Genomic DNA, 14,557 nt, shown 5'->3' on the forward strand with positions numbered 1-14,557 from the left:
AAAGCTAACTATAAGGTGAAAAATCTATTAATTATCATCAAGATTAAGAAACAGGATAATGCCACTCCAGTTTGGGGAAAAAACAGTTGTAGTGGACATTAGTGGAGCCATTGAAAAATCTGAATATAATTTGCATTCTAGTTGAGATTAAAAACTCATAGACATGGAGAAATAGAGGTTCGTGATTGAAAAAGCAAATTATAAAAGAGTATTTATAGTACAATTTCATTTTGATAAAAGAAACCTATATGCAGTAAGTTGTTAACTGTGACTTTGGGCTATGGGGATTTAAAACTATATTTTTCTTTTCTGATTTTAAATGAACAAGTACTGCTTCTGTAATAGCAAAGGCATAAAACAAATACCTGCAAATATATCATAACTATCTGGCCCAGCTTAAGTGTACTGAATTACCCTTTAGTTGGGTGTGGCATCTCAGGCTATGCCAACAAACTAGAAATTCTGGCCTCCCTTTTGTTCCACTACTCTTCTAAACTTTCCATTTTTATTGTGGTCCCTCATTTCCCTATCACCCAGCCTAGCTTCATCAACTTCCACTTTGGTGCATTATTGCTTGAAACTCTCCAGCAGATTAGGAAGCTTCTTTTCTGTCAGTCAAAACTCATGGCATGATGGTGCCATCTTACAGAACTGCGAGAAACCTTCCCTAAGGAAGTGCTCAAGTCTGAATACCAGTTATGGAAATGAATAATGTAGTTTTGTCACACTGGGGAATTAAGATGCTCAGTTGATGAATAAGGCACAGTGGCCAGGAAGTCACACTACGTCACAATGGGGTGGTGTGCCAGCCCCCATCCTTGGGGCCAGGCATGGGGCTTCTTCATGTGGCATGCTCCCTTTTTCAGAGGGCTGTCTGATGGTCTCAGGCAAGTGGTCTGCACAATATGTTGGCAGTAAACTGCCCAAACGCTACCATAGGAAGCACCCTCTATTTTTCCCTTAAAGGAATGTTGAAGCTTGAGTGAAGGCCACATGGGCAGCTATGAAGTAGGGGCAGGTATTTCCATGGAAAGGATTTATAACCATAATGTGCACCTATGAGGGGACTGCAAGCTGATCATATAAGTGATATTTGCGAGGTTCCTATTGTTATAAGTACTACAGACATCAAAATTTAGAGGGACTTGAGAGATCATATAATTCCATCACCTCTGTGACAGAGTGAAACTGAGGCCCAAACTGGGGAAAGGAGTTATTTAATAGAATCAAGGTTCAGACTAGAGCCCAGGATTCCCCATTTCCAAGCCAGTGCTTTCCCCTCTGCATTGGTGTTTGCAAATCTATGACTCTCAAGAGTTATCACTATAGTCCAAGGATTTGTATGTCCAATAAGCTTTCACAGCTTCCATAGGCAAAAGCAGAAACCAATCATTTTAAAAGCTGTCAAATAAATGTGCAAAAAAAGTGTACAACCAATTTAATAGTAAATCAAAACTCATATGGCCGTTGCATAAGTCAGAAGACAGAACACTGCTAGCATTCCAGATGTTTCCTGAGGCCCTCCTTAACCATAACCCATCTTTGTCACCCAATATAGAAATAACCTTTTGCTTTCTGTAATTCCCTTTTTCTTTCCTTTAAAATGTTTTTTCTAACCATCCCATGACAATATTTTTGAAACTTATACAGTTAAATCACATTGATTATACTCTTTTGTGTTTTGCTTCTTCTGTTTATTTTTGAAATATATCCATATTATTGCATAAAATTAGAGTTTATTCATTTTCATTGTATCCAAACAGATCATTATAAGACTATACTTTAAAAATGTTGGTTTCGTTGTTGATGGACTTTTGGATTGCTTTCATCTTTGATTTTTTTAATATTCATGTCTTCTGGTACACACATGCATACATTTCTGCAGAGAAGGTTCTTACCAGTGGAAGATATGCAGGCTGGATAGCACAGCAATGTTAAGAAAGAGCTGATTCTAAAAAGATGGTAAGTAGTGATTATAGGCATGCTTTCTACCCACCTGCTCTCTATGGAAAAGATTTCAGGCCATCTCAACAAAAGAGCTTGGTAATTTTCAGAATGATGATTTTCCAAATTATTTTTGTCTATAGACCACCTTGTTTAGGCATGTACCTGTAATGGAAGGTCAGTATATTTATACTGATTTTATATTGTTTGAACAGATAGAAATGGAATTGTTCAGTTTGAGAGGAAAATGTTCGAGTTTAGAATACCAGCTTCTGGGTTTCAGCCCACTTTCTGGTACATGATGGTCATTAGTAAGGTTGTCTGAAAATGAAACAGGCTTACCCAGGAAGTAGGATTTGGTTAATTGGTAGTCTGGATGTTTCATATTGTGAAAGAAATGCAGGATTATCTCTGACCCTTCCTTCTCTCAGAGTTCAGATAGCATACTTCCCCCATCTTTCATTTATAATATCCTATGGTAAGTGACAAACAATCATATCTGGGGATAAAAGCAGAATCCTTGAGGATACAATCTATTGTCAAGATAAATTCTCCACTGATCGAGAGTGAAATTGTGACTTTGGAAGGAGATCATTGCTTTTTTCCTATGCTTTCTCTGTGTGTGCCCTTGTTTGAGAATTCTCCTATGGTCTCAGATTTCTCCTCTTAAAAAATACTTGACTGGATATTTGCTAAGATTCACCACACGCTAACAGTCTGGAATTTTCATTCTTGGCATCTCTGTTTAGCAGTCTAGTGATATTTAATAATGTCATCAGAGCCATTTGTTCACTCAAAAAAGTATTAGAGAGCCTATTTTGTTCCAGGATGTATTCTGCTGTGTACCAGGGATTCAGCAATGAACAAGACAGACAGAAGCTCTGCTCCTGTGAAACTTACATTCTAGGAACCTATCATGAAACAAACAAACAAACAAACAAACAAAGATAAAAATAGGGGCTTGTAGAGATTTAAAAAGGATGATGGGAAGAGCATGATTGGATAGCGTCTTTAGACTGTGTGGTTGGGGAAGCTGAGATCTGAGTGATAATGGGGGGCGGGCCGCCACGTTAGGGCATCTCTGAGGGTTTATCAATTAACCTTAAGTCTAAAAGCCCTTGTAATAAGAACAACTTCTATTTAAATTGCTTGTTTGCCACTGTTATCCCATTTCCTTGTCAATAACAGTCTTGTGAGGCAGGCATTATTATTTTTATTTAGGTGGTGTAGTGACTTCCAGATGCTAACATTAGTAAGTAGCAGAAACAGGTCTTGAACTCAAGAGTTTGGTCTTTGCCTGTGGTGTTTCCCCTGCTCTGCTGTCTGAGTCTCTCTTCTGTGCACTGAGGAGGCTCCCCAGATGGGATGGTATTTCGGATACTGATCTACCTGAGGCCTACCGGTCTTAGCACTACTCAGACATCACCAGCAAGGAAAGTTTTCATTTCAGCATCACATGGAAATCTAGAAAATGCATCTTGCCAATGTTACCAGACCAGAAAACGATGTTGATTGTGGAAACCACTGTCTGGTTGCTGGGTGGTGTCCCTCTGTGCTCTTTCCTCTCTCTCTGCCGTTTGAAGCTTGTGAAAACCTGTTTAAGAGGAACCTAAGAACCTGTCTGGGTGGTGCATCCATTAGCTCAAATGTGAATAATCGGCAAGGATCCAAGCACTATCCCCCGCCAGATGAGACTATCAGAGGGCAGGGGCAGGAGTGTCTTCATGAGAGGTAACCCTATTGGTGGAAAGACTTTTCCCTGTTGCCTACCAGCTGGGTGACTCTGAGGACTTTCCTTAACCTCCCTGAACCTTACCTGTCTTAATCTCACCTCCAGATGATATTACTTTCTTTGTAGGGTTGTGAAGATTAAAGCAGAGTGTGAGGGCGACTGGTACACAATGACAAGTTATTTATATAAACTGTATGTCTCATGAGCTTTAGCCAAGCTTGCGAGGACAATTATCTACAGGGCAGGGTGTCACTAATGGGTGGAACAAGTTGCTTTTCTGTCAACTAACTGCCCTGACAAGGAGGTGTTTCCACAGCCCAGGCTGGAAGCCTCCTGGTCTGAGAAAAGGAAACCCTGATTAGGTTGAAGGACACTGAAGCCCCAGACATTTTTGTTCTTCCTCCTTCCAGAACCAGACTGCTGCCCACCTGGAATGCCCAGCTAGGCAGAGGCCTCGGTCCCTGACTTTGCCCAAGGGCCCAGCTTTAGGATTGTCACAAGAGGTCTGCCTGCTGTTTGTGGAAGGGGAGAGATGCAAGTGTGCCTTTCAAGGGTTTGGCAAGCTCTCTTTTGATTAGTGGCTTAGAGGACATGCCCTAGAATCCCGAAGTCCCACCCAAAGTTGCATTCTTTGTCCGTATAAGAGGGGGTTGATTAGAACGCCGCAATACACGGACCTGGACTACCTTAAACTGGAATTCTGTTCTTCAATGCACTCTGAGGTCCTGAGGCAGGATAGGGCTCTGTGAGTTTAAGGGAAATGTCCTGGTGGCTGGGGCAGAGTGAGAGCGAGGGGATGGATCAGGTCCGAGAGGGATATGGGTGCAGTCCATAGGGGCATTTGATTTTCTCTCTTAATTCCTATTTCCTCATCTGCAGAATGAATTGTTGTGACCACTACTGAATTTAGTGGTCTTTTGGCATTAAGTCCTTTTTGACAATAGATTTCAATGTCAAAATTTCTAATTCTCTTCTGAGTGCTGAGGATGACGTCTGAGGCACTAGGACTTAGAGACCTGCTTAGCTGGGGGAAGCTCAAATCCTAAAGCACGCTTCTCAACCTCCTCACTACTTTGGGCCACATAACTTTTTGAGGGTAGCTGTCCTCTGCATTGTAGGATGTTTAGCAGCCTTCCCGCCCTCTACCCATCAGGTGTCTGTAGCACCTCTCAGCCAGGTGAGAGTGACCCCAAATATCTCCAGACATTGCCAAATGTCCGCTGTAGGGCAAGATCAGCCCTGGTTGAGAACCACTGACCTACAGTGAGAGGCTGTATTTCCAGTGAGGAGGACCCGGATGAAATGAAAAATAGAAGCTGGCATAGACCCTCAGTGCTGGGGAAAAGGGAAAGCCTGGCAGAGACCATGGGACATGAGGAGCACCTGCTCATTTCAAGGGGGGCATCTCCCACTCACTCTGGCTGATCCTTCCTTTTTTCCTTAAGACTTCAGGTCTCACAATTAGTGGTCCATAATCTTTGGTTCGTGACATACTCGTCCTCTGCCCATTCTGTCTAGCATTAATTTAGTCATTTAATTAATTCCTTATAATAATCTGATGACCCCACCACTCAAATAAAATCTAGAATTTTGACAATAACCTACATGTGACAGAGTGGTCCCTCTTTCCCTATCTCACCCCAAGAGAAGCAACCCATTGTCCTGTACCATGTGGTCATTACTCCCTTATTTCCTCTCTATGCAGTTTTCTTTTCTCTAAGTGTATCCTATAAGTAACCTTAACATTTTAGTTGTGTTTAACTTTATAAAAAGATTACCATGCTGATGTAAGCCTTTGCACTGACTGTTTTCATTTACTATTGTTTTACTGAAGTCATCCCTACCCTTGGGTATTGCTGGGAGCTGATTTATTTGAAGTGCTGTATCAGGTCCTTTGGGACCTGTCATGTTCATAGCACCTCTCACCAGGTGAGAGCCAAATGGTCCTGTAGTGTGAACACACCACAGAGTATCATCTTCTGTCTCCCTGGGTGGTATTGGGTTAGTTCCTGGACTATTTTGTACAAGAGTCTGTGCTCCCTAGTTGGTTCTTTTTGTAAAAATTATTTTTATTGAAGTAATAGTTGATTTGCAATGTTGTATTAGTTTCAGGGTTACAGCAAAGTGATTCATATATATGTGTGCATGGGCGTGTGTGTATATATACATATATACACACATACATACATATATACTTTTCAGATTCTTTTCCCATATAAGTTATTACAAAATAGCGAGTATATTTCCCTGTGCTTTACAGTAGGTCCTTGTTGTTTATCTATTTCACATACAGTAGTGTGTATATGTTAATCCCCAATTCCTCATTTATCGTTCCTTCCACACCTTTCCCCTTCGATAACCATAAGTTTGTTCTCTGTGTCCATGAGTCTGTTTCTGTTTTGTAAATAAATTTATTTGTGTCATCTTTTTAGTCCCCAGTTGTTTCTTCCAATGCAAGAATGTGAGTACAGGATGGTCACAATTTCTCATTTAATTTTAAAGAAAAAGTAGAACTTCTGTGTGAAAATAACTGGGGCACCAATTTAAAGTTTTAAGAAATACTTACAGGCCAACAAGAAACCTTTCTGCAGGCCATTCGTTTTGAGCCTCCAAGTTTAAGATTAGGTCATTCAGGTTGAGAATTTCTCACCTGAATGGAGAAGTTAAATTAACTTAGGGGACACTTAGGAAATCATTCTTTAGCACTAAAGAATGGCAAACATGAAACAACCCAGGCAGAAATTTGAATAGAATGTGTGGTTAAGATCAGCAGGGAGTTAAACCTTGTTCTTTCAGTACAACTTATTGTACTGCTTGGAAATGGAACAAAACATTCTCTTCACGTGAAACTTCTGAAAATAAGGGAAAAGAGATTATCTTTAGGGCAGTGCTTTTAAAAAATGAATCACTTTAACTTTCCAATATTTAATGAAGCTACAAGAGAAAAGCAAAATTGTCGTAAGGAGAATAAATGGCTCCCAGGCCAACAGGATCTGACTGTAATTGATCAAATATATTTAAAGAAAGCATGTTAGTCAGGGTGAGAGGAGATTCCAGAGCCCAGTTTAAGCGCTATGTTTGCATATGGCTCCACCGGCAGGACAATCACAATTGTGGAGGTGGTGCCACTGGAAAGAGAGCGAACTCCTAACGCCCACACATGTATTTACCTGGTCCGTGTGACAGGTATGTACGTCTCTCTCTCATGACACCCCTGTCTCTGGGATCTGTTTAACTGGAGACTTCTCTGGGAAGAGTTCTCCTGTCAGTCACTGGGTCGAGAAGGCTGACAGCCATTCTCAGGACTCAGTGGCCCCCGGGTGACCAGAGCACCTCACGGAGCTTCCTGGAGTCGGCCAGTGCTCTGCTTTGGTGGCCGCCCTCTCACCCTCCCCCGAATTTCCATGAGATCCTGTCCTCACTCGTCTCCTTTCACTAAGTGCTTGCCTAGTATCAGGTCCCAAGTTCACATACAGAGTGTAAATTCTTTAAGATCAGCCTTGATTTAGACTTAGCCCTCTAGTGCAGGGTCTTTTCTAGACTCTAGGACCCCCCTGAATCTCTGTGGGGAAATGTATGTGTGTGTATTTCTGAGGAGAACATCTGTAGACTCTTACGGAGTTCTGTTGGCCAAGGCGACTTAGATCATTGCCTGGGGCTTCCTTGGTGGCTCAGACAGTAAAGAATCTGCCTGCAATGCAGGAGACTCAGTTCGATCCCTGGGTCAGGAAGATCTCCTGGAGAAGGGATTGGCAACCCACTCCAGTCTTCTTGCCTGGAGAATTCTGGGCAAAGGAGCCTGGCGGGCTACAGTTCATAGAGTTGTAAAGAGTCGGACACAACCGAGGAAGTCACACTTTTCACTTTCAGGGAACATAGTTTGACTTTTGAGCACAGGGGAGAAGGGAGAAGACCTATACACCTAGTAGTCTGACTTTTGGTCCTTAGGGGTAAAAGGATGTAGATGCCCTGGGACAGAGGGAGGAGGAGAATCTGTGGGTTGGAGGGGGATGAAGAAAGGGATAGCTTGCTATTCTGTAATGCAAGAAGACTGCCAAGAGGGTAGTATTTCAGGGACGATTGCCCAACAATTTTTTTTTTTTTTGGTCTGATGGACTCTTTTTTTGTGGGACAAAGTGTGGGTGGAATGCAGAATAGTAGGAACCATCCCCTCAAACATTTTCAGAGACATGGAACGCACTCTGTAATGCAGGAAAGAAATTGCTATGGGTTGATAAGAAACCTCACTGAACACATTTTTACCATTTTAAACCCAGTATCTATGAATAGTCCCTGCAATGCCTGCAATTTGCTGTACACTTAAAATTTTTTTTCTTAAATTGAACTTAAAAGCAAAATGAAGAAAGGCCTTAGAGTAGAAATGGTCAGCTCACATTACCTTCAGTGTGCTGCCTACACCTGGACTTGAGGCTCAGTTCTGAGTTACTTATGAATATTGTGCATTGAAAAATGTATTTAGATCTTTTTCAGTGAGATCAAAGTGTGTGTAAAGTACACGGTGAAAGGTTTTTCAGTGCTCCGTCAATGTTAGCTACCATCATTGTTTCCAAATCATTGAAAGTTTGAAAGTGAAGTCACTCAGTCGTGTCTGACTCTTTGCGACCCCGTGGACTGTAGCCTACCAGGCTTCTACGTCCATGGGATTCTCCAGGCAAGAATACTGGAGTGGGTTACCATTTTCTTCTCCAGGGGATCTTCCCGACCCAGGGATCGAACCCCGGTCTCCCACATTGGAGGCAGACGCTTTAACCTCTGAGCCACCAGGGAAGCCCCAAATCATTAGTTGCTAATAAAAACTATTACTATACTTGTTTAAAACTCTAGTTTTCTTAGCTGGAAATTGAAGGTCATCATTCTTGCATTACTTTGATAATGAACATGAAGACACTTGGGAAACTACAGAAAGCTTTCCCTGAATAGCCTGTAAAAGAATGCACAGTGGTAAGGAGATTTGTGCTTGTATTAGGGACAGAACTGGCCTAGCTTCAGCACAGTTAACCAGCGGCTTAGTTGAATGGCAAGATAAGGATGCATAGAAATGTAATATTTTAAAAAAGGTGAAAAAATGGCTGGGTGGGAAGGGTGGGTAGAGTTGATCTGTTCCACCGTGTAGCAATGTAATAATGTAATGGGATGGACTCAGGACAGGTCTGGAATTTAGAATTGGTACCCTGCTTGGTATGAAGCCAACAAAGCGTTGCTTCCAGTGTGGTGAGGGTACAGAAACATTTCAGATTTGGCATCTGGGGAGCGGCAACTGGAGTGTGGGACAGAGGAGTATTTATGTCAGGATAGACATTCTACTTTGCAAAGTCAGTCAAGAGCTTGTATTTCTGCAGTGAGGTGAACATTTTATCAAAGGCATTCCAGATGTGAACACTACCTAAGGAAGCTATCAGCATCTGTGTGCACTGCTAATAAGAGAAAGGAACCCAGTAATTACATCTGCAAGCAGCTTTCAGCCAAGGATCACAGGAACTTTCCTGCTAATACATCTTTATCAAGTTGAGACAGGAAAGTTGGAGGATTTAAAGTTGCATTTTCCAGATCCCCTTTTTTTCCTACTTTTTGTTCTACAAAAGTAGAACAGTTGATACCAAGAATTCTTAGATCTAAATGCCTGTAAGCTATGTCAAATTTCCAATCAAATTTTAGGTCTATATTCCAGGAAACGGTAATGTAGCCGCAGCAGCAGTAATTACTCATGTTAGCACTTTAATATAGTAACTCATTTAAACTTCACAGCAACCCTGGGAAGTGGGTGCCGTCACCACCCTCATGTTATGGATGACAAGGCAAGAAATTAAAAGGTTAACTTACTTGTTCAACCTCACACCCAGTAAACCAAAGACTAGGCTTTGAACCCAAAGTATCTTGATCCAGAGAATGTGCTTTTAAACCAGACATGCTCCTTCCTCTCAACCTTAGTTATTATACTTAATGTGCAACATACCTATGGCTTTGTGGGCTATAGCTGTGGCATAGAGACCATAAACTTCAGGGGAGTTTTTCTGTTCTGTCCCAGGCTTTCCTTGGAAGGGGAAAGTTTGTCCAGATTAGAAATTTATTACACGTCAGACTCTTACCTTGTTAATGTTTGAGTTCTCCATGAGAACGCCCCTCATGGCACATAGCAGCTGCTCAATAAGCAGGAGATGAAATAAATCAAATAGTCTCTATGGTTTTCCCCCCCCTTAATATAAAATTCTTTTTGCTACTAAACAAGAGAGGAGGGGGGAAAGGCCTAACTGTCTTTGCCCTAAATCCCCAAAGGCAAGCTGAGATTTAGTTATTCATTGCCATTTCCTTCTCCAATGCATGAAAGTGAAAAGTGAAAGTGAAGTCACTCAGTCGTGTCCGACTCTTTGCGACCCGATGTACTGCAGCCTACTAGGCTCCTCCGTCCATGGGATTTTCCAGGCAAGAGTACTGGAGTGGGGTGCCATTGCCTTCTCCTCATTGTCAAACAGTTTCACCAAATCCTGACTCCTAAATCAAGGCCTGGTTCCAGCTCCCCCCACTCCATTCCTGCTCTCCCTACAAAGCTGCTGGTCTCAGCTAGGGAAATCATTCACTCTTGCTGTCTCCCACATGGCTCATGGTCACATCTGTGAAGGTTGTGGATCAAGTTCAAGACTTGAAGGCTGATGAATCTGGGTTTGAATCTTGACAGCAGAACTTGCCAGCTCCGTGACCTTGGACAAATCATTGCATTCAGCCTTTCTGAGCTCAGCCTCATCATTTATGAAGTGAGGGTCATATTATCCTATTCAGAGCATGCTTGGGAGACTTAAACAAGGTGATGTATCGTGTTTGGCTCAGGGTAGCCAGATGCTGAAATTGTAGAAATCGAATTTCCCCGGTTGGAATACAACTTCTTGGAAGTCTGAAATCACAGCTTATGAAGAATTTTTGTCAGGGATCTTTCTCCACTTTCTCAACCCCTCACTCCATTCTTCTGTTCTCCCCTCAGCCTCTTCAGTTTCTTCACACTCTGCAGGTCCCCTCACCAGTTTTGTCAGCAAAATTCCAATTTGTTCATTTGTTGTTTATTGTGTTTAACTAATATTTGGATTCATTTTGGCTTTGCCCCAGGAGATATTTGGCTACCGGACTCAGAGTTGCCGGAAAACCCTCTGCCTTGCTGGATCCATCTTCTCCTTTGGGATCCTTCCCTTGGTGTTTTACTGGAAACCCGCTTGGCACGTGTGGGCAAATTGCATCCCGTGCTCCTTGCAAGAGGCAGATGTCGTGTTGCTGAGGACAACGGTAAGTGTGTCCCTGGTTCTCTAACTGGCAGTCCTTTCTCCTGATCATCTTGATATGGGATGGCTGTGGGGAGATGAGGACAAGGCAGGCAGTGGCTAGAGGTCCAGCCTCTGGATCCATCTTAGCCTTACAGTTATATACCAAAAATTTAATAATTTGTATGTGATCTGATTTCGTTAAGAAGAGCTAATTCATAGGGTGTTCCTTTTAAAATTACGATTGTAGTGAATGTCAAATTAGGGAGTGACACCTTAAGTTTGTTACTTAACCTTTCGGGACCTCAGTCTCTCTATCTGTAAAATGGAACTAGTAAAAGCACATGTTCTCTCTTGGGTTGGTGTGAGGTTGAAGTGAGATTACATTTGTAGAAGCCATTTACAAAATGTAGATGGTTTGATCACTCTCATTTACAAATTGTAAATGGTCTTTGGTCATTATCAAAGATTGTTTTGTGTGTCTGTGTATGCATTTTTTTTCTCTTTCTTTTTTACTTTTTAAATTATGAAAATATGATAACACATTTACAGGAGTATTGGAAAATACAGAATAAAGTTATAGTACAAAATATACAGAATATATTTCCACTATATATTACAATTTTTAAAAAGTAGATAAATTTAGATTTTTAGTTAGAGTTTCAATATCATACACTAAAAAATTAATAGAATGATTATACAGAGATGTAGAAGGATTCAGTAGACCTGAAAAGCACTGTGAACCAATTTGTGCGTGTATGTGTTTTTTATCCAGCAACTTTACAGGCTTACTGAACAAAAGGGCTTGCTGTAGCCTAGATGCATCTACCTATAATGGCCTTGCTCATCTGGGTGCTATGTCCTTCCCTTACTAGCCATAGGCATTTCCTTGTAGGACAGGATACATGGGGAAAGTACCCTTTAGCTAGGAATCCCCAACACTCATCTACAGTTAATCAGGTCTCGTCTCCTAGTTACATGCTGGCTTTGCAACTGAACATACAGCAGAAAGTCCAAAAAGGCATTGGTGCCTCAGGAAATTGTATTCCATCACTCCACCCCCTAACTCTTTGAAAGGCTTTCTCTCATTTCACTATCCTCTTCTACTAATCAGAGCTGTTGAAACCACCTTCAATCTTGTCTTTTTCATCTTGATTTCAACCTTAATTTTTAATTACCTGCTCTTGTGAGTCATTTTAAATGGATTTGCTATGCCAGAGGCTCTCCAAATAAATGAGGTGCTAAATTAGTCTTTATGTAATTAGAGGAGAACTCAATTATTTCAAACACCTCTACTCTGTGAGTCTTAGACAAAAATAAGCTTTTGGAGCCAAAAGTTTAAAAGTCTGCTGTTGGGTTATTCGCATTAAAATGACACTTTAAGAAATACATTATTTGAATTATATTATAATAGCTGAACAGTAAAGATTTCCCAGTAAGGAAACCTGGATGACTCCTACTTGAAAATGTGTTGTATATCTGTTTTTTGTGTTATTAAAAAATCAGTACTTGGTATTTATCATCAATCTCACACTGGTAAGATTACAGATCATTATCCTAGCTACTGATTAGGTAGTCATTTTTTAACTGAAAAAAAAATAGTAGCGTGATATACTGGCTGGAAGTCTTTAGCACGTAGTTCACTTTCTGTTCCCCTCCTCTTATTGAGTGCCTCGAAGAGTGAGATTTTTTCTAAATGATAAGAGTAATTACATTTCTATTTTATAATTTTAAAAGTGGCATTTTATTTATTATTCATCTACTCCTGAATTTTAACCAATATTTGTATCAATGCCACATTTCTATGCAAATAACATGATTTACATTCATTGGTGTTTTGAATTCAGATGCTCTTGATGATTTCTGTAGTTTTTAATCTTTATTATAATCACAAATACGTTTTTTCCCTTCATTGTCATTGTGTGTCACGTGTTGCCAAGGAGGATGTGCAGAAAACTTTGTGATGATTGACTATTAGGCCTGACTCTAGGCATATCACTTCTATGTTTTCACGGGGAACATTTTCCCTCCAGTTTTACCTAAAGATGTCAAAGTTAGGGGCTTTAATTTGAAAACTTCAAAATCCCACAAATCAGCCATGCAAATGACACCTGCGGTCCACCAGACCACCCAGATGCTCATGTGTGATCATGGTTCCTGGATCCCTTATTTCCTCCCCTCCCTCTTCCTCTCAGCCTCCTCTCTCCAAACCCAGGCTCCCCACATCGGCAACATTTTCTTAGATAATCAGATAATTTGTCCATGATTTTACTCATACATTTCTTCTGATATTCCCTATTTCCTCCATGCATTCTTTCACTTATTTGTTCATTCATTGTTTGTTGAGCAAGCACCAATCATCTACCAGGCATTGTTATAGACACTGGGAATACAGCTATGAACAAAACAGATAGCAATCCCTCTTCTTACTGAGTGACATTCTGGAGAGGACTCAACTCATTTTCACTTGCATGCACTCATCCTGACATTCTGTATAACAGTAAATATAGAGAGTAGGCATTCTATCTCTACTTATTAAACCTAATCATTCCTGGGCCATAAATCACCTTGTCTATTCAATCTTTGTTGATCCATTCTCTGTCCTAAGTTTGGAAGAAATTAATCACCTTTCCTTCATTCTTTTTTAGCTCTGTATTTTCAAGTCTCATTGCTATAATGCTTTCTGCAGTCTGCCTTCCATTACAGTGCAATTCTCTTTGCATTTTACAAAACAGCATCTCCTTGATTATGCTATTTAATTCTCAGAAAAGCCCTGGAAAATGGCATTATCATTTTTATCTTAGAGATGAGGATACAGAGAGGACAATAACTTTGCGACCTGGTAAATGTCAGTCAGGATCTCCCTCTCCCTTCCTTTTTGTCTCTTTCCTTTCCTCCTCCCTTTATAAACTTGATGAGCACAGGTTGTATGTCAACCATAGTGCTAGCTCACGGGCAGGGCAAGGAGCAGGAAGTATCATAGTAAAATCAGGGTTCTTCACAGAATTCAACAGATCGCTATACAAGTAAATGCAAAAATCCAACAGTTACAAGTCTTACTGGGTTGGCCAAAAAGTTTGAGTTTTTCTGTTATGTCTTATGGAAAAACTTGAATGAACTTACTGGCCAACACAATACTTAGGAAAGTTTCATGGTTATAGGATTAGAGGTAAGGAATTGACCAAGTCAAGAAAACCAGGGAAGACTTTTCTGAGCATCAGAGGATGACAAACATTAAAAGGTGATGGTGGCTGATGGGGAGGAGCACATGGGGAATGGTCCAGGTAAAGGGGACCACATGGATAAAGAAGGGGAACCTGAGTTCCTAATCTCTAAGCCCAGAGCTTTCCCCACTATGTTATAGTTCTTTTTATAGCTTTTTATCCTGTTAGACTAGAAGTATTTTGGAGACAGTGACCATGGCTTTTCACTGTGTGTAGCACCTAGCTTGTGGCCACAGCAGGTGCTCACTAATTATTTAAACTAAATAAATGAGTTGAACATGCAATAAATGGTTTCACAGATTCTACCAAAACTTTATCAAGACAGTAAAGTGAAACACTATGAGTGAGAAAGTAAGAGGAGATAGTATTATGTTTCTTTTAGGTATGCATTC

The 14,557-nt window shown here is 40.8% G+C and overlaps 1 protein-coding gene across 1 annotated transcript in view; it reads left to right on the top strand.

Annotated features, from left to right (window-relative positions):
• Positions 1 to 993: 993 nt before the first annotated feature.
• ATP13A4 (ATPase 13A4) overlaps positions 994 to 14,557 on the top strand; it is a 92,749-nt gene continuing 79,185 nt past the window's right edge. Inside the window, exons 1-4 of the mRNA XM_068968587.1 lie at positions 994 to 1,018; positions 4,795 to 4,853; positions 5,593 to 5,619; positions 10,793 to 10,966. Coding sequence (XP_068824688.1) covers positions 994 to 1,018; positions 4,795 to 4,853; positions 5,593 to 5,619; positions 10,793 to 10,966 — 285 coding nt within the window. The remainder of the gene's footprint in view (positions 1,019 to 4,794; positions 4,854 to 5,592; positions 5,620 to 10,792; positions 10,967 to 14,557) is intronic.

This window comes from Capricornis sumatraensis, chromosome 1, assembly GCF_032405125.1.
Source record: "Capricornis sumatraensis isolate serow.1 chromosome 1, serow.2, whole genome shotgun sequence".
NCBI classification, from domain to species: domain Eukaryota; kingdom Metazoa; phylum Chordata; class Mammalia; order Artiodactyla; family Bovidae; genus Capricornis; species Capricornis sumatraensis.